The 18,704-nt window shown below is 36.2% G+C and overlaps 1 protein-coding gene across 1 annotated transcript in view; it reads left to right on the top strand.

Annotated features, from left to right (window-relative positions):
• LOC6050345 overlaps nucleotides 1-18,704 on the top strand; it is a 260,769-nt gene that overhangs the window by 81,417 nt on the left and 160,648 nt on the right. The window contains exons 2-3 of the mRNA XM_038249919.1: nucleotides 2,987-3,201; nucleotides 10,693-10,828. Coding sequence (XP_038105847.1) covers nucleotides 2,987-3,201; nucleotides 10,693-10,828 — 351 coding nt within the window. The remainder of the gene's footprint in view (nucleotides 1-2,986; nucleotides 3,202-10,692; nucleotides 10,829-18,704) is intronic.

The following is an 18,704-nucleotide window of genomic DNA, read 5'->3' as shown; positions in this document are numbered from 1 at the left end:
TCTCTATATATGCTGCTTTTCGTGAGTGTTCGTTTAAAATATTATAAATTTTAGCAGCACTAAGCAGACCCAAAAGAGCGCTGGAAGAAAAAAATAACTAAGCTGAAAATAGGAAAATGGGTGTGGCCCAATGCACTCGACTGATTAGAATGCATTTTTGAAATATTTTTTTAAATGCTTGTAAAAGGAATAGCATAACTTTTAATAAAAGTGAAAATAAACAGAAATGTTCACAAAAAGTTGCTCTACTCGTTAGTTTACTTGGTTTTAGTGAATTTCAAGGAACAATCCAGATTATTCAGCATCATTCAAACACGACCGCTTATTAGGCTTAAAATGGGCATATTTCCCCTAATCTTCAATTTTCTTGTTTCTTTTTCTTTAGGCCACTGTATCTCAGAAACCAGTGGTCCAATCTTCAATGTCTTATAGACAATTTCATAGCAAATTTTCTGAACAATTAAAAAAAATATTTTCAGAAATGGTTACTCATGGTCACTATTTTTATGTATCGAAAAACTGAAAATATTTCGCTAAAATCAAACTTTCGGTGGCTATATCTTGAAAATGGAGCCCTCCTTAAAAAATCTGTTTAGTTCTTTTCGATTGCAAATTGAATTTTACAGAAAAAAAGTTAGTTAAATTTATTTTTTCATAAAATTTCGAATTTTTTCCAAAAATAACTATTTCAAAAATTTATAACTCGGCGCTAGATTTTTTGACCATACTTCTCTATGGCTCAAAAGCTGCAGGTTAAAACGGTTATTAAAATATCTGCAATTTTTTTCTCAATAGTCTCCCAGAAAGTCGCTCAGAAAATTCACTCAAAAGTAACAGCTATTTGAATATTTACATACCATTTTTGTATGGACAGCTGCCAAAATTGTATGGAAACTTGTATGGATGAACCAATGGCACAAAATAGCTTCTTTGGTCATAGGTAGGCTTAGTGATTTTTAACGCTCGAAAATTGCAAATTTCACGGGGACCTCAATTTCAAAACACCAAATTTCACGCAAATTTCGCGGAACGAGAAAAACGTCAAAATAACTCTGAAAATCCTATGTATAAATAACAGAAACTACATCTTTTATGCTTTATTTTAAATTATTCTTCAATAAACTAGAAAAAATTACTAAATTTTAACGTGACACAAAAAAATCTCCTAATTTTCAAAAAAGTTTCCACCTGGTTTATAGAAGAGCTCTATTGTAATTGTAATATTCGACAAATAAAGCTTAAAAAAATAACAGAAACAACTGTTAAATCATTTTATATTTTATTGAATTTCATATCAAAGCAAGATTTAACAATCTTGTCCAGCCAAAATGACTAAAATAAATTGAATTTTCTTGCGACATTTAGCCCATTAAACATATTTTCAAGGTTTTAAACTCACTTTTCAAAAGCTAAATTTGAATCAATTTGTAAAAATGATATATTTTTTAACAAAATTGAAATTCTTATTTTAAATGAGAAAAGAAAACAAAAAAAGTAGTTTTTTTTTTTAATTTTCACGGGAATCATCCACCTAAGAAAATAAATATCGTTAAACTTAAACAGAAATCGGAAAAATTTAAATGTTTCAATATTTGATTTCAAAGTTTAAAAAACTCTCCATTTTATTTTGAAAACAACAAAGTTTGATTCTCTTAATCTTTTAGAAATTATTCCTTTCAAATTAAAAAGGCAGTTAAATTTTAATTTCAGCGAATGAAAATATAACTAAATTTTGCTAGTTTAAAAAAAAAACTTAAAAAATCAGAGCATTTCTTCAAATGGTTTATATCAACTTGACATACATATATATTCAAGGTTTTTAATTGGAAACTCATATAATGTAATTAAATAGTCTTTATTGATGAAAAATTTATGAAATTTAAGATTTTTACGCCGTCCACGAAATTGTCAAAAATCACTAACCGTATATCAGTAATTTAACTCGCTTAATTCTACAGTATTTCATAAATTTATTTTATTCCTATTCGAGTTCGATAAATTATTTTGAGAAAAATCGTTACATTTTCACTCAAACATAAAATTTCACGGGATTTCGCGGGAAAAGCCAAATTTCGCGGATTTCACGCTGTCCGCGAAATCGTGAAATTTCACTAACCCTAGTCATAGGGAAGGCCCCCACAAAGTTTGAGCAAAAAAAATACAAAAAATAAATTAATGGTTGAAATCGGCTGATTTCGTTGAGAATTGCTCATGGAATGAACGACGTTTTATCATCCGATGTGTTCATAATATCCTCTTGTTCCATCCACATTTCTCGCATGTAATTCCATTACCTTTGGGGGAAAAGATTCCTGAGGGTGTTCAAATTATCTTTCTCGAATCTACAAAAAAAAATCAAAAAAGTCATATGAATTTTCAAATCCTGACAAAGCTTACTGTTTTTAGGAAATAGCAAAAGTTGATTAAAAAGTTATCCATAATACAATCATCACAAATATTGGAAATGAAATGTTAGAAATGTTATAATTATAAACACTCCAGAAATGTCCAAAATCTATCTGAATTATGCCCAGCCATTTAAATTTTCCAATCTCAGACAAAACTTTCTTTTTACCATGAAGCTCGCCAAAAGGCAGCCGGCGGTCGTCGTCATCCTCCTTCGGAAAGCGGAACCTTAATCAAAGGCAATTGATATCGCATATTTTAATCTTCTCCTGGCTGACTTGGGCCTTTTTGATCTCGCCTGGTGGTTCCGTCAATTTTCCAAACCTTCAGCCTCCGTCGACCATGATCTGCGAGGAGGATTTTCCTCATCTTCATGATTTTGCAGTCAGTAAGCGGCGGTAGATTGGCGTGGGAAAAGCTCTCTTTATTAATTTTATGGAGATGAGATTAGGAAATAAATGCTGAAGCGGGGGTTCAGGCTTGAAATGTCGTGAAATGAAACCATTTTGTTGAGATAATTGAACTTTAATCGCTGAGTTAGACAATATGTTTAATGGTTTTTATTTACTTCTCATTCCAGACTACAGTGCCGGTGCGATACGATCGGTCCAGCTGGTGGTGGACCCCCCGGCCGTGAGGCGAAGTCAGCACGCAACGCTCACCTGCATGTACGATCTGGAAGATACGCCGCTGTACTCGGTCAAGTTCTACCGCGGGCTGCGGGAGTTTTACCGATTTTCACCCAGCGAGTACCCCGAGAAGAAGATCTTCCCCTTTCCGGGCATCAACGTGGATGTGAGTACTTCAAAATGATCAGATCGTCACAGAAAAGTTACCAAACTTAAACAGGAAAATTCACGAAATTTTCCGCCCAAAAACCCCCTCGTTTAAATCCAACAAGATGAACAACTCTCCCTTAACTTGACCCTGCCTCTTAAATCAGCAGATAAAAGCTGGCCGGGAAAAGTATGGCATTACACTTGATTATCTGCTGCTCGTTTTTTTACCTTTTTGCCAGTCCTGTTGGGATACCCTCACTTGAAATCCTCGAGGGGGCGTCTTTTTTTTCCTTCAGATTGAGGAAGATTTGTTTCACTGCCCGGTTTTCCTTTTTCGCAAACTTCCACCTCCTTTTGGATTACCGGGAAATTATTCTAATGAGACCATCTTCTTGAGGGATCGGCTCGGATTGCGCTTGTTTATTCGCGCCGGGACTACTTAAGTCGTTCTTGATAATTTTAATGAGACACTCAAATGATTTGCTAATGAAGTGCTCAGCGTCACTTGAGGCTTAGCCACTGGTTTTGCAATTTAATTGACTTGGTGAATAATATTTCGCAACTTTCGGTAATTATTTGCGTTGACATCGTTGAACCTTAGCTTGGAGAAGTTGAGCGCACTTCTTTCTCGAGCTAACTTGGGGAGCCCACAATTGAAACCTACCGGCAATTTATCAACCAAATCCAGCCCATATCTTCTCGGTGTCGTGTCCTTTTTTTGGCTGTGAATCCACCTTAAAAAGTTATGTGGGGTGGCTAAACGTCACGTTTAACAGAATGATTAGAGATGTTGAAAAAAATTAAATGTTTAAAACTAAATTCTGAAAATTTACACGATTCTGTAAATATCTGTTGCAAATTATTCTTACTTTTTATTAAATTATTTAAAAAATTCACATTTTTGGTGAAGCAGCTTAAACGTAATGATAAAATTCTACCAAAGAAAGAAATTCCAACGAAAACGGTCGCTTTGGGGTGCCCTTGCTTGTGTTTGGGGAGGGGACATAATGTAGGGAAATTTATTTGCAGATGGCGCTTATTTAGCTGTCACTTTGGCCTAGCGCACGTCCGTCGCACCAAACGTTGCTGCAAAAATAATTTCGCAAAAGTTTAGCAGAAGAAAAAATCGTTGTGAAAATTATTTTTTAGCGAGGTAAAAACGAGCAACGATTCAAAGTACAAAGTTTAGTAGAAAATTAAATAATTATTTAAACAATCATTTGTTCCAGCTTAATGTGTGCAAAACAAATCTAAATTGAATCCATCATTGGCAAAGACATCATGAGCTGAAAAAAGTTACACGCAGAAAGTTCCAGGAAAGTTCCAGGGATAAAAGACTGATACTATTGTTTTCAAAGCTTCAAAGATATTTTGAGACATAGGCTCTTTTTTTTTTTTTTTTTTTTTTTTGTTGCCCAATGGGCATTGGGTTAAGTTCACTGCGACCACCTGAGAAGGCTATCTTTTGTGATGTACCCTGGTTACTGTCCATACTACAAATTACTCGTATCCATTGGATCGGAAGACGAGGGGTTATTTTGCAGACATGGTTTATCCCGATTCGGCGCAATACAGTCGATGAACTGTATGACCTTCTTGGGATGGGTGTGGTGCCATACATTGTACGGCGTAAGAAGGTGCGATCCAAGGAACCGCAGCCTTCGAGACACAAGTGCTCCGCAGAAGCAGAGTAAATGTGCCGAGCTTTCCAGCTCAGTTAAACAAAAACGACAGAGGTTGTTAGGCCACCTGCCGATTTTGTGCAGGTGATATCTGGCAGGACAATGTCCTGTTAGAAGCCCTGCGAGTATTCGTAGTTCCCTACGGTTTAAGCCAAGAAGTTTCCTGGCAATTGAAGGACTTGGAGTGATAAAAGTTTTAGCTTGTCTCAATCCTCGCATCTCGCCCCAGATTGAAGCGATTTGCAATTGTCCCCAATTAGTTATTTCTTGCTTCACGGCACTTTTTGAGATTCCAAGGAACGGCTCGGGACCCACGAAGATGTTTGATGAGCCTTGTCTAGCAAGTTCATCAGCCATTTCGTTGCCTTCAATGCCGCAGTGCCCTGGGACCCAAAACAACATGACTCTGTTATGCCGAGAAGCAAGTTCCCTGAGGGAAGCGACGCACTCCCAAACAAGTTTGGATTCGCATTTAGAGGATTTTAATGCCAATAGTGCAGCTTGGCTATCCGAGAAAATACCGATTTTTGCGTGTCTATAATTTCTCATAATACACGTCCTCGCACAGATGTGTATGGCATACACTTCTGCTTGAAAAACGGTAGGCCACTTTCCCATAGATATGGTTTCCCTGGTTCGAGGACCGAAGACTCCAGCTCCAGTAGAAGTGCCCATTTTTGAACCATCCGTAAAGAAACGAATAGTTCCTTCTGGAAGTGTAGGTCCTCCATTACTCCACATTTGGCGATTTGTTTCAATCACCTCATATGGAATGTCCATGTTGAGCCTCACCTCCATGCAGTCCGAGACTGAAGTTGCAAGGGGAAATGTCAAAAGCCTTCACGATCCGCGAGTGACCCGTTCCATCTCCTTCCACCCAGTTGTTACACCGTTGTAGTCGTAGAGCGCCAAGCGCTGCCTCCTGCTTCACATGTAAATGTAAAGGCAGAATGCATAGCATGGCTTCCATGGCCGCGGTGGGGGTTGTTTTCATTGCACTCGTTACAGAGAGACATGCCAGTCGTTGGAGCTTGGTCAGCTTCGACTGACATGTCTTCTGTTCAGTCTTCGGCCACCAAACGGTCGACGCATAGGTTACCCTAGGTCGGGCGATGGTGGTGTAAGACCAGAATGCAAGTTTCGGTTTAAGGCCCCAGGTTTTGCCGAGCATTTTGTTGCACGCCCAGATAGTAGTAGTTGCCTTCTTTACCGCATAGTCCAGATGTGCATTCCAGTTCAGCTTTTTGTCAAGGATTACTCCTAAATATTTGACCTCAGAACTGAAGGTCAGTTGGGTTCCTTTCAAGGTAGGCGGCCTAAGGTCGTGTTTCCTCCTGTTAGTAAACGGGATTATCACGGTTTTGTTGGGGTTTATTGTCAGCCCTTCCTGCTCACACCACGACATGGTGCAGTTTAGAGCTGACTGTAGACGGTCCGATAACGTTCCGTCATACTTCCCCCGGAAAAGGCTCTTTGGTCAAGACACGGTCAAAACGCCATTTTAAGTTTTCATACGAATTTTTTAAGCTAGATTTTGAAATTTCTTACTATATTTATGAAAAAGCCAAACTAGCCAACATTTGCATCTAAGACAGCTAAAATCGGATGAAATGACGCGGAGACATGATTATTTTTTTTAACTAAGTGTTCTTTTTGGCGAAAAATGACGTAAATTGTCATTGTTCGAACCACCCTAGCACGATGTAGGTTACCCTAATGGCCAAACAAAAAATATGGGTTTGATTAAAAAAAATTGAGCTCGATTGGAGAACTTTTTTTTGGTTTAGGCTCTTTTCAAATGAAATTGCTGTTGAGCAGTTCTCTACGAAATCGATCTTTTTTTTAATTTTTTAATCCAGTTGAAACTTTTTTGGTGCTTTCGGTATGCCCAAAGAAGCCATTTTGCATTTAGTTTGGTGGAAGGAACTGTTCCATCAAGAGTCGCTGTGCAACCGGCGGAGGTGAGCACAAAACTCAAACTTGCAACACAAATGCTTCAATTGCGGTGGCGACCATTCAACCAAGAATCGGAGCTGCCCAAAACGAGTTGAGTTTGTAAAAATTCGGCAGCAAGCGACGACGAGGCACAAACCAAATCGCCGCAAAACACCAACAACACCAGGAGCGGGATCTACTCGAGTGGTTCCTAATCTGCAGCCATTGCCGTTGAATCAGCGGCAAAAAGTTGCAGAGAATACAACACCTCCAGGCTTCAGTCAGCAACCGAGGGAAAACCAACCAGCATCAACGGATGAAAGAAGTAGTGACCGGATTCCTCCACAAGAACTTCTGAACATTTTCATCGAGATGACAACAACTCTGCGTGGGTGCAAAACTCGCCAGGAACAAGTTAGAACCCTTGGAGGATTTATCTTAAAATACAGTTCGTAGTTTACTCGTTCTAATGATTTTGAATATTTCAATGATTTTTGCCTTCCTCACTTTACTGAGGAAAGGCTATAAAATCACTCGGAAAATGAACTTTTTAATTAGACCTCCTAGACCTAAAGTCATTTATACACATCGACTCAGAAAAACCAGCTGAGCAAATGTCTGTGTGTTTGGCTGTATGTAGACATGTGTACCAAATCAATGTCACTGGAATATCTCGTCACAGGCTCAACCGATTTTGGCCGGAATGGTTTAATCGATCCGTCTTGCTAATTAAATTCATGCAGTTTTATCATGTATTTAAAAAGTTGTGTTAAAAAAACTGTTTCATATTAAATTAAAATTATGGTAAAAGGGTGTTTTTTTTATGAAACCCTTACATGTTATATATTTTTAGAAAGCATATGTGAAGACCTTTTAGGTGAAGTAAGAATTTTCAAGATCTGACTTACCTATCTTAAATTACAGGCAGTTTAAAAAATGGTCTGAATTGACATAACCTCAACTGGTCGGTTCTGATCGCTACGAAAAGCCGTGTAGAGGGATGCCATTTTCCTCAAAGGCCGTGTCTGTATAATCTTGACAAAAAGTCTGTAGGTAGTCTGTTTTATTACTCATCACTTATTTTGATTAGGACCTCTTAGGTGCTGCGAACATTAGGGGAGATCCATAAACATGTGGACACTTTAGGGGGGTTGGAATCACTATAAATGAGAGGAAGGCACCAACCACCTAAAGGTGGATTAAGTAACGTTTTTTTTTTAGTTTTAAGTTAGGATTGGTTGTTAAAATATTTTTTTCTTTTTTACCCAAATATATTCGATTAAATGTAAATATTTAAAACAACTTGAGGTTAATAAATGAATGTGAACAGTTTATAATAAAACAAAAAATACAACAATGATGAAGAGCATTAAGCCATACCACTTAGCATGTATAAAAAATGTAATTATTATAAGAAAGTTCTATAAAGACATATTAAATTTCAAAAAAAAAAGATATTTCATCGCCGACACACAACGCCTATCATGATCGTCATTGCTTGCCGACGGTCGGTAAACGTAAACACGAAGACGAAACGAACGAAAAATCAGCAACACTCAAGCAGCCGCCCAAACGAGACAACGTGCTCTTTCTCTCGTTTTTGTCTCTCTCTTCCTAGTGTATGCTGCGTAGTGACAGAAGTAATATGATTGCTATCATTGGAGAGATGATCGGAATCTCGGTAGAATGTTAAATGAGCGCTCTCTAAGCGATTTTATTTTCCTGGAGGGAAGTCAATGATTATGCAAGTGACTTTGCGTAGCACTCATTACTTTGTGTGCACAGAAAAAAGTGTTGAATTTTGGAATGTGCAGCCTGAAACGGTGATGAGCTAGTAATTTAGTGTCAAAGAGACTTTTAAGGAAAATTAGACGCCCGATTTTATGGCGTACTCAGAATTCCGAAAAAAAACGTTTTTTTCATCGAAAAAACACTAAAAATGTTTTAAAAACCCTGCCATTTTCCGTTACTTTTTGGAACATGCCATTTTAAGGGAAATTTAATGTAAAGGTCATTTTTTCATTTTGAACAAAAATTTTCAATATGAAATGTCGTGTTTTTTTTAACTTTGCAGGGTTATTTTTTAAGAGTGTAACAATGTTTTACAAAGTTGTAGAGCAGACAAAAACAAAATTTTTGATATATAAACATAAGGGATTTGCATACAAATATCACGAGTTATCGCAATTTCACGAAAAAAAAGTTTTGAAAAAAGTACATTTTGCGTTTCCCTTTGTTACGTCGAACGTGTCAGTCGCGGGTGACGATGAACGGCCATGATCGACGACGACCAACTTTTCAAAACTTTTTTTCGTAAAATCGCGATAACTCGTGATGTTTGTATGCAAATCCCTTATGTTTCTATATCAAAGTTTGTGTAATTGTCTGCTCTACAACTTTACAGGACATTATTACACTCTAAAAAATAACCCTGCATAGTTAGAAAAAATACGAAATTTTAAAATGAAAAAAAAGATTTTAATGGAAAAATGACCCTTCGAAAAGTACATTAAATTTCCCAAAAAAATTACATGTTCCAAAGTTTTTTTACAGTCGAGTAACGGAAAATGGCAGAGTTTTAAAAACATTTTAAATGTTTTTTTTTTTTCGATGCAAAATACGGTTTTTGGCATTTAGAGTATGTCATTAAACCGGGCGTCAAATTTTACATAAAAGTCCCTTTGACTCCAAATTTCTATCTCATCACCGTTTCAGACTGCAAATTATTGAAAAACATCTCTTTTTTCGCATGTTTAAAAATGAAAGGGGTCGTACCGCCCCTTCGTCACGAGATATCAAAAAACGGACCTCGGATTCGTGATCAAGGACAAAAGTTACCCCTTAGGACATAGTTTCACGCAAATTGAAGAGGGGTCGGGGCAACTGCTGTGTGAGTTGGCGGAGAATTGCCCCAAAGCATTTTTTTTTCGAATTAAATATTTTTGTTTGCACTCCACATTGCACAACAAAACACGGCCAAATTGAATCTTCTCCAAACCATTGAACCAGGTTCCACCTTTCACCTGATAAAAAAGAAAAGCACAACTCATCTTATAAATATATTACGAGAAAGACCTCAAAAATTCGTTGTTTGCTCTCGAAGCCACCACGACATGACATGGTGGATTTTCTTGCTGGCAGTCTCTTGGGAAAACCTCAAAATCAGCCTCCTCACCCTTTTTTTTGCAACAGAGCTGTTTCTCAAAATATCGCCTTCACTCCTCCTCGAAAAAAAAAAGTGATATCATATTTTTCCGTGAAATATCGCGCGACTGTTGCTGTTTGCGGGGAGAGGTTTCTTTTCGCAAACGGATATTGTTTTTCTTTCGCGCAAGTCTTGGATCACAGAAAAATAAGTATCAACTGAAAAGTTTTTTAGCCCGGGTAACTGGTTTGACGTCAAATTTGGAAACAGTGGGATATCTGTCTTTAAAAATGGACACAATATCAAACATTTGTTTGTTAATTTGGTCGAACAGTGTTTTTCTTTTCATTTTCAACGGAATTTTATTTTAAAATCTCACTGTTCCAAGAAAAACAAAATCAGTCCTTCGATACCCCCGTTTGATCGGATGGAAAAGTTTCTCAGTCTGGGGGTTGCTATGTGTATCTTTTGCCAAGTTTTATTTGGATGACGCGCGATACTTTTAAGGGAGGGATACCTCTTCTTTTTAAAAAAGTGACTTTGATTTTCCTCCCTTCCCGCGAATGTTTGCTCACAGCGAACTTAAATTTCCAACAAAGTCATGCCCTGTTTGTTTGTTTAGGGAGGAGACTTGAAAAAGTATCGATTTTTGGCGTAATTGTGACACTCTGTTCAGGGCAACAATATCTGATCTGCCAGTTTGAGTTTTATAAACTTTGCTCTTTTTTCTATTCTTTTTTTGCAGCTATCCCTCTCAAACGCCAGCCAAGTGGTGATTCGAAACATCGGATTTGGGCTGTCCGGGAACTTTTCCTGCGAGGTGACCGCCGATGCGCCACTCTTCTCCACCGCCACGGGACACCTCCAGATGCAGGTGGTCGGTAAGTTTGGGGAGGATTGTAAAAACGAAACGAAAAAACGAAACTATTGGCACTACGCCCCCCGGGGCATGGCCTTCCTCTAACGTGGGATTTCTGCTCCAGCGCCTCTGACGAGACAGGAGAAACCGGGACCGACGTTTTACTTCACCATCCGATAGAAGCTCAGTGGATAAGGCGGGAATCGAACCCGCGTCTCATAGCATCATCGGGATCGGCAGCCGAAGCCGCTACCCCTGCGCCACGAGACCCACACGGACCCACGGGGAGGATTGTATCGTGTTAAATTTAAGAAGTGGCGAGATTGGAAGATTTGCATGTAGTTTATCTGTAAAATAATCGATTTTCACGAAATATTATTTCAATTCAAGTTCACAATATTTTCATGAACATATTGTTGTTAAATTAACTTCAATGTAAAATAATAATAAACAAATTAAACCATATCGTTGTCAAATACCAAATCCAAAGGGAAAATATATGTCAAAGATCACAAAATGATTTTTTTATTCACAAACTTTGTAGTTTAACAACAACTCCAAAATCTAAACAGGTTTTTCTCAAAAAACGCCAAGATATTAAGTTTTGCGTGAGGATTAAATGTGTGATTTTTGGAAATATCAACACATTTTTTCTATTTTTCAAAGAAATATCTTCGTCTTTCTCCGCGTGTTAGGTTACAAATTTGGAAGAACTTTTCAACACTGTAAAAGATTGATGGATTTATCGTGATGGATTTATTATTGAGCAATCCTCTACCAAAACCGGAAATGGATTTTATTTGTATTTTTTGATTTGGCTCAAACATTGTGGGGACCTTCCCTATGACCAAATAAACTATTTTGTGTGATTGGTTCATCCATACAAGTCTCCATACAATTTTGGCTGCTGTCCATACAAAAATGGTTTGTAAATATTCAAACAGCTGTAGCTTTTGAGTGAATTTTCTGATCAATTTGGTGTCTTCGGCAAAGTTGTAGGTATTGTTGAGAACTTTTGAAAAAAATAGGTACATGGAAAAATTTTTTGCAGATCTTTTATCAACTTTTTTTTCACTAAAACTCAATTTCCCAAAATATGTTTTTTTTTATTTTCGAGATTTTTTGATATGTTTTAGGGGACAAAAATTCGCAACTTTTGAGCCATAGAGAAACATGGTCAAAAAATCTGCCGCTGAGTTATAATTTTTTGAAAAATAGGGATTTTTGGAAAAAAACGATGTATTATGCAAAAACAAGTTTGACATTATTTTTTAATGCAAAATAGAATTTGCAATCGAAAAGTACTTTACAGATTTTTTGATAAAGGGCTCTGTTTTCAAGATATAGCCACAAAAAGTTTGATTTTAGCGAAATATTTGCAGTTTTTCAATTTTTAAAAACAGTGACCATGAGTGACCGTTTCTGAAAATATTTTTTTTTGAAAAGCTCAGAAAATTTGCTATAAAATTGTCTAAGAGACATTGAAGATTGGACCTCGGGTTGCTGAGATAGAGCCGCTTTAAAAAAAGAAACTCGAAAATTGAAGTTTTTGAAATCTCACAAAAAAAAACCACCATTTTCTAATGAACATACTTTTACTCAGCAAATAATAGTCCGATTTTCAATTTTAAAACATGAAAAATTCGTGAAATTTTTCGATCTTTTAGAAAAAAAATATTTTGAAATTTTTAAAATCAAGACTAGCATTTTAAATGGACGTAATATTCAATGTTTGGTCCTTTTAACAGTGGTGCCCAACCTTTTGACCCTGCGGGCCAGATCTGAATTTTCTAAAGCAGAGGCGGTCCGGAACTTATGTTGGTGAAAGTAAAAAACAGTGAACATTTTTTTTTCATTAAATTTCTTTTAATAGGTCAATTCAAATAAACAAATACATAAACAAGTGTCGCAAATAAGATTTAAATAATTTGTTTTGAAGAAAGAAATACAAAGATTTCTTTCAAAGATGTGTTTATTTGATTCACTTTTATTATGTTTTTGACAAAATTGTATTGTAATTGTTTTTGTCGATTGAAATTGAATTCCCTGAAAAATTTCGTCGTTGCAAGTTTTTATTCAAGTTTGAAAAATCAACGAGACAAGATTAAATTTACTAAAACGAAATTTGAATTCAAATCTTCTCTACGAAAAAACAATTTTTGCGTTGTTTTGAACCTTATTCAAATATTTTACAAAACATTTCAATTTTTTTTAAAGACATGAAATTTAAAAAAAAAGTTAATACAAATATATATCTGATTCGTCATTCTTCAAATTTCTTAGAATTATTGAAGATTATGAAAAAATGCTATCTGATTTCTCAACTTCTTGAGATTGTTTTTATTTTTTTTTTTAATATTTGCAGCGATCTTTATTTTCAATATGATTAATTTGCCTTTTTTATGCTTTTTCCAAGCAAAACTTTATCATTGAAAAGTTGCTCTGAAAAAACAACCAAAAAAACATGGTCACTATTTTTGAAAATTGAAAAATTGCAAATATTTCGCTAAAATCAAACTTTTTGTGGCTATAACTTGAAAACAGAGCCCTTTATCAAAAAATCTGTTCAGTACTTTTCGATTGCAAATTCTATTTTGCATTAAAAAATAATGTGAAACTTGTTTTTGCATGAAACTTCGATTTTTTCCAAAAATCACTATTTTTTCAAAAATTCATAACGTCATGATTCGAAATCCGGACACTTAGTAGCATGTCATTTTCGTTATAGCTGATAAAAAATCATGTAATAAGTTGGAAATGAAGAAATATCATCAGGATGTAGTATTAACAGTCAGTTTTAAGAGAATGCATGCTAAATATGTCTTTTCTAACAATTTTTCATCAGAATTTCAAAATTAAAATGACTTGTTATGCTTCGAATCCCGGACACTGATAAAAGCTGATTCGAAATCCGGACACTTTTGCTTCAAATTCCGGACACTCATTTTTTCTAATGAATCGCTCTAATTTGGACTGAAATGTTAGTGAATGGCATTCTTCAGGTCTCAAATAAGCTGTTAACATCAAAACAATCGATATTTTATATAAAAAAAAATTCTAGAATTTAAGGAAATCAATACCAAAAATTTCTGCTTTGCCTTCCCGATGCTTTGGACGCCTATGAAATAATTCACGTGAAATGTTTCGTATTTTTGGTAATTTTATAATTTAATTTTTATTAATTGTTTTGACATTAACTACAGTGTTCAAACAATCTTTAGATTAACACTCAAACGCTCGGGTAGTCATTTGACCCCTATTTTTTTCTTAGAAATCCCATAACTTTTGATAGAATTGACCAATTTGGATGCTTTCGGTTGCAAAAGATCCAGATTTGTCTATATTTTGAACTGCCAGATGGGGGACAAATGTGGTCCATTTTTACCGGAGATATTCCGGATTCTGCTGGGTACCTCGGCCCTCCTATATGGGTATTTGGCCAATATAATAAAACTTTTCAACAGAAAAATTTCGGAAATGATGCAAAACTACAAGGCATCATCCTAATACATCATCCTGCAAAAATAATTGACATGGTTAAGTCCTACGGGGCAGCGGAGCCGGTTCCAGTTGGGCAACAATTGACATCAGCTCAGTGAACCGTTTCCGGATAGAACCTGTTCCGGTGCCCGAAGGTCTTCAGCATGTCATGTATCTATGCAGGATGATGTTTTAGGATGATTCCTTGAAGTTTTGCATCATTTCCGATTTTATTCTGTTGAAAAGTTTTTATTATATTGGCCAAATATCCATTTAGGAGGGCCGAGGTACCCTAACAGAATCCGGAATATCTCCGGTAAAAATGGACCACATTTGTCCTCCGTCTGACAGTTGAAAATATAGACAAATCTGGATCTTTTGCACCCGGAAGCATCCAAATTGGTCATTGCTATCAAAAGTTATGAGATTTTTAAGAAAAAAATAGGGGTCAAATGACTACCCGAGCGTTTGACTGTTAAAGTTGATGTTAGAATTCATCAAATAAAATAGTTTTGACATCCATAATGTGAACTTATATCCAAATAATTGATAAAACAAGATGAGGTGTCCGGGAATTCGAATCATGACGTTAACTCAGCGGCAGATTTTTTGACCATGTTTCTCTATGGCTCAAAAGTTGCGGATTTTTGTCCCTTAAAACATATCAAAAAATCTCGAAAATAAAAAAAATACGTATTTGGGAAATTGAGTTTTAGTGAAAAAAAATAGTTGATTTAAAAATCTGCAATTTTTTTCCGTGTACCTATTTTTTCTCAAAAGTTCTCAACAATACCTACAACTTTGCCGAAGACACCAAATTGATCAGAAAATTCACTCAAAAGTTACAGCTGTTTGAATATTTAAGTACCATTTTTGTATGGACAGCAGCCAAAATCGTATGGAGACTTGTATGGATGAACCAATCACACAAAATAGTTTATTTGGACATAGGGAAGGCCTACACAAAGTTTGAGCCAAATCAAAAATACAAATAAAATCCATTTTCGGTTTTGGTAGAGAATTGCTCAGTTTCACCTCGCTTAAGGCTGAAAAAGTGACATTACACCAGAAAAGTGGTAAAATTACACATTATTTTTGCGTAAAAGATGTACTCCTTTCCAGAAGTAATATAACCTTGTGTTTTATTAATGTGTAGTTTGTTGGTGATTATGTTGTGATGTTTTCAAGTTATAAAAATAGTAGTTTATGCAACAAGTTGCAAAAAGAGGACATTTATCCAACGAGGTTCACCGAGTTGGATAAATACGATGAGTGCTAAATAAATCAAGTTTTGCAACGAGTTCCATTCAACATTTTTTGCAATTTCGAAAAACACCCATTGAGTGAAATTTCAAGTCTAATTTTCTTGTATTTTGTCAATAAATCGTTTAAATCAAAAAATGTTGAAAAGTGTTACTTTTCAAAACAAGTGCTGAAAAGTTCAACTTTTCAGCACCCATTTCAGTGCTGAAAAGTAGAACTTTTAAACATTTAATTTAAAAAGTGTTGCTATTCGATTCTGTTATTTTTGGTACAGAAAAGTAGGCTATTTCGTCGTTCAAGAATGACAGAAAAAGTAAGTAGTTTCACGACGGAATTGCAAAAAAGATATTTTTTTACCATTTCCAAATTGACTGAATTATCAAATTTCAAACTTTCTCAAGTCTCTCAAAAACTTCTCCCACTAAACTTCCTCTCCAAAGTAAATCCATGCTGCGAAATCTCAAATTTTCGGCACCCGTCCAATTGTTCCGAAAAACTATCCAACCACGCGCCAGAGCAAAGTGCATCCTCTCTATCCCATTATCTGCCAACACCAGCCCAACTTGGCAGCTCAGAGCCAGGTCCAATCATTGCCAAAACTTGGCTCAAGTTCGCTGCTTCCCAGTTTCTGCTAATTAGAGCTTCGGCGCAGAATACCGCGAAATCCCGCCCCGAGGGGGCACTTTTGGATCTGGCCTTGGTTTTTGGCCCAGAGTCAGAGTTTTCCGAGAGCAGTAGCAGCAGCAGCGGAAGAATTAGGTTAATTAATTTTCGAGTTTGAGCCTCTGCACACCGCTCACGATGACCTGCTCCTCAGGCCTCGATTGCGCGAAAAAGTTTTGTCCTTTTCAAATTTTCTAGAAGAACCAGGGATCGGGTTCAAGTTGAGTTTCATGACATCTTGAATTTTTTTTTTCTTCAAAATTTGCGAAAGTGTAGTAAAGTTAGATGTTTTACATCAAAATCATTGAAAATTTCACACAAATTATCTCTCCGTTGGTGGGGTCTCATTAAGCCAAAAAGAAGTTTAACATTTTTTACACAAAAAGTGACCAAATTAATACATCCTGCAATGAAATTAGTTAACTAAACCAAAATTATAAATTTCACAGTTTTACTTCCATTTAGAGTTATGGTAGATTTACGAGCATTCAAAACTTTTGCTGCCCATTTCTCTTTTTCTTTTCATGTGGCAAGTAAAGTACCAACCAAACTCTTTTCCGCTCATTTTTTTTGTGCGAAAAAATTGTGGTCAAAAACATTGCATAAACCTGCGGGAGAAAAAAAAAGTTTTCTTCTCTAAAGCATACCTTCAGGCGCAATCCCCTTAATGGCAGCACGTTTGTAGCCTACTTTCGGGCGCGCGCGCACACTCTCCAAACCCCCTTTGAAGTGGGCCAATTTTGGGGTGGAGTAGTTTGCAAACAATTATTGATAATTTCCCCCCTTCGAAAGGGGTTCTATGTGCACTTTCTTTGCTTCATTGAAATTAAAAGGGGGGGGGGGGGATAAACTTTCTAAATTCACTTTAAAATAAAGTACTTTGGTTCGCCATTGTGTTCTAGCGTCGTTTCCACAGTCCATACATGTGCGACGAGGAAATGCACATTTTCCGAGTTTTTTTCCCCCCCGGAAGGCGGAAAAGTTTTGCAGTCACAGTCAATCCTGCAAAAAGTGACCATTTCCCGAGGGTGATTGTGTGTTGGTGAAGGGGGGAGGGAGGGAAATACAAATTTTCTTTGAAATGGAAGTGCACGTCGAAGGAATGAGCGTTTTATTTTGGCTATAATGAAGGAAGTTCTGTGGGAGAAGTTTTTTTTTGTGAGAGGAGAGAGCTCTGTGTGATTTTTAGAAAGATAAAGGTTTAGTGAAAAGAACTTCTTTATGTCGATGAGATCATGAGGATACATTTTATAAATGACACCATCTACAAATGACGTAGGATTTGTTTGAAGATTTTTGGCATTTTGAGAAAATTTAAGTCTTTTATTACAAAAATTCAACATTTCGACGTCGTCGTACTATCTTGTCGCACCCGCCATTTCGACGTTCCGAGAAAAAAGCGTTTTGTTTGGCTGGCCATTATGTGCATTGTCCCCAAGTTTTGTTGAAGTTGATTGCTGGAGTCCCGAGTTATAATAACAAATGTTTACGGTAGTCTAACTTGTACGTGCGTCAAACGCGTTCTGGACTGAAATCCCTTTGGCCAGTTGTCACACATACATCAATTTCCAGGGAGTGACAAGATAGCACGACAAGATTGAAACTACCTTCATAAGTGAAGTGCCAAAAATGCACGGAGTTTTTTTCGGATTTTGTTGAATATCTCAGGATTGAAATCGAATTTTTGGGATCTGTGAAGGTCAAAAGGTGAGGCATTGTGAGCTTCACAAAATGGCATTCTCAACTCAATTTGGCCCAAAATGCACGTACTACAAGTTAGCACGACGGCAACGATTTGTAGGATTATTTTTTTTATTTTTTTCATTAACACCATTGTTGTATAATGAGAATTTATTTGTTTTTATTTTTATTGTTTGATTTGGATGAAACTTTGTCCATGCATTTTCTTCATCAAAAGAAGTCAATTTGCAGCATTAATGTTTCCATACAAGTCTCCATACAATTTCGGGCAAAGGCAAAGTTGTAAATATTTTTCGGGACTATTCGGCAAAATACAGGTCCACTGAACAGTTTACCCATGTTTTTTGTTCAACGTTCCCAATTTTTCAATTTTTGATTTATGGGATTTATGATTCAGGGGACCAAATAAGAGTTTAAATTTTGGATTGCTTTTGCATTTTTGAACTAATGTTTCTTGAGATATTGCGAAAACAGTGTTAAAAACAAAAAAATTGCGAAATTTTTTGATGTTTTGAATAAAAATATTATAAAATATTAAGATTTGGTCTTTAATATGAGTTTAGGAAAAATATCTATGTGGGTCATTCCAGGTCAACTGAGTACACTTTTGGACTCGACCTTCACCGATTTGGACCAAACTTGGAGGGAACGTTCATCTATCGATAGTTAACAGAAATCCCAAGTTTTGTGCTGATTAGACCATCCCTCTATTGTTGGCACCGCCCTCTGTTTTGACGATTTTCTAAAAAAAAATTTTTTATAGAAAATTGTCCAAGGAATTCGATAAAAAT

This window comes from Culex quinquefasciatus, chromosome 1 (assembly GCF_015732765.1).
Source record: "Culex quinquefasciatus strain JHB chromosome 1, VPISU_Cqui_1.0_pri_paternal, whole genome shotgun sequence".
NCBI lineage: Eukaryota > Metazoa > Arthropoda > Insecta > Diptera > Culicidae > Culex > Culex quinquefasciatus.
The sequence above is the reverse complement of the archived record's forward strand: the minus strand, read 5'-3'. Positions and strand labels throughout refer to the sequence as shown.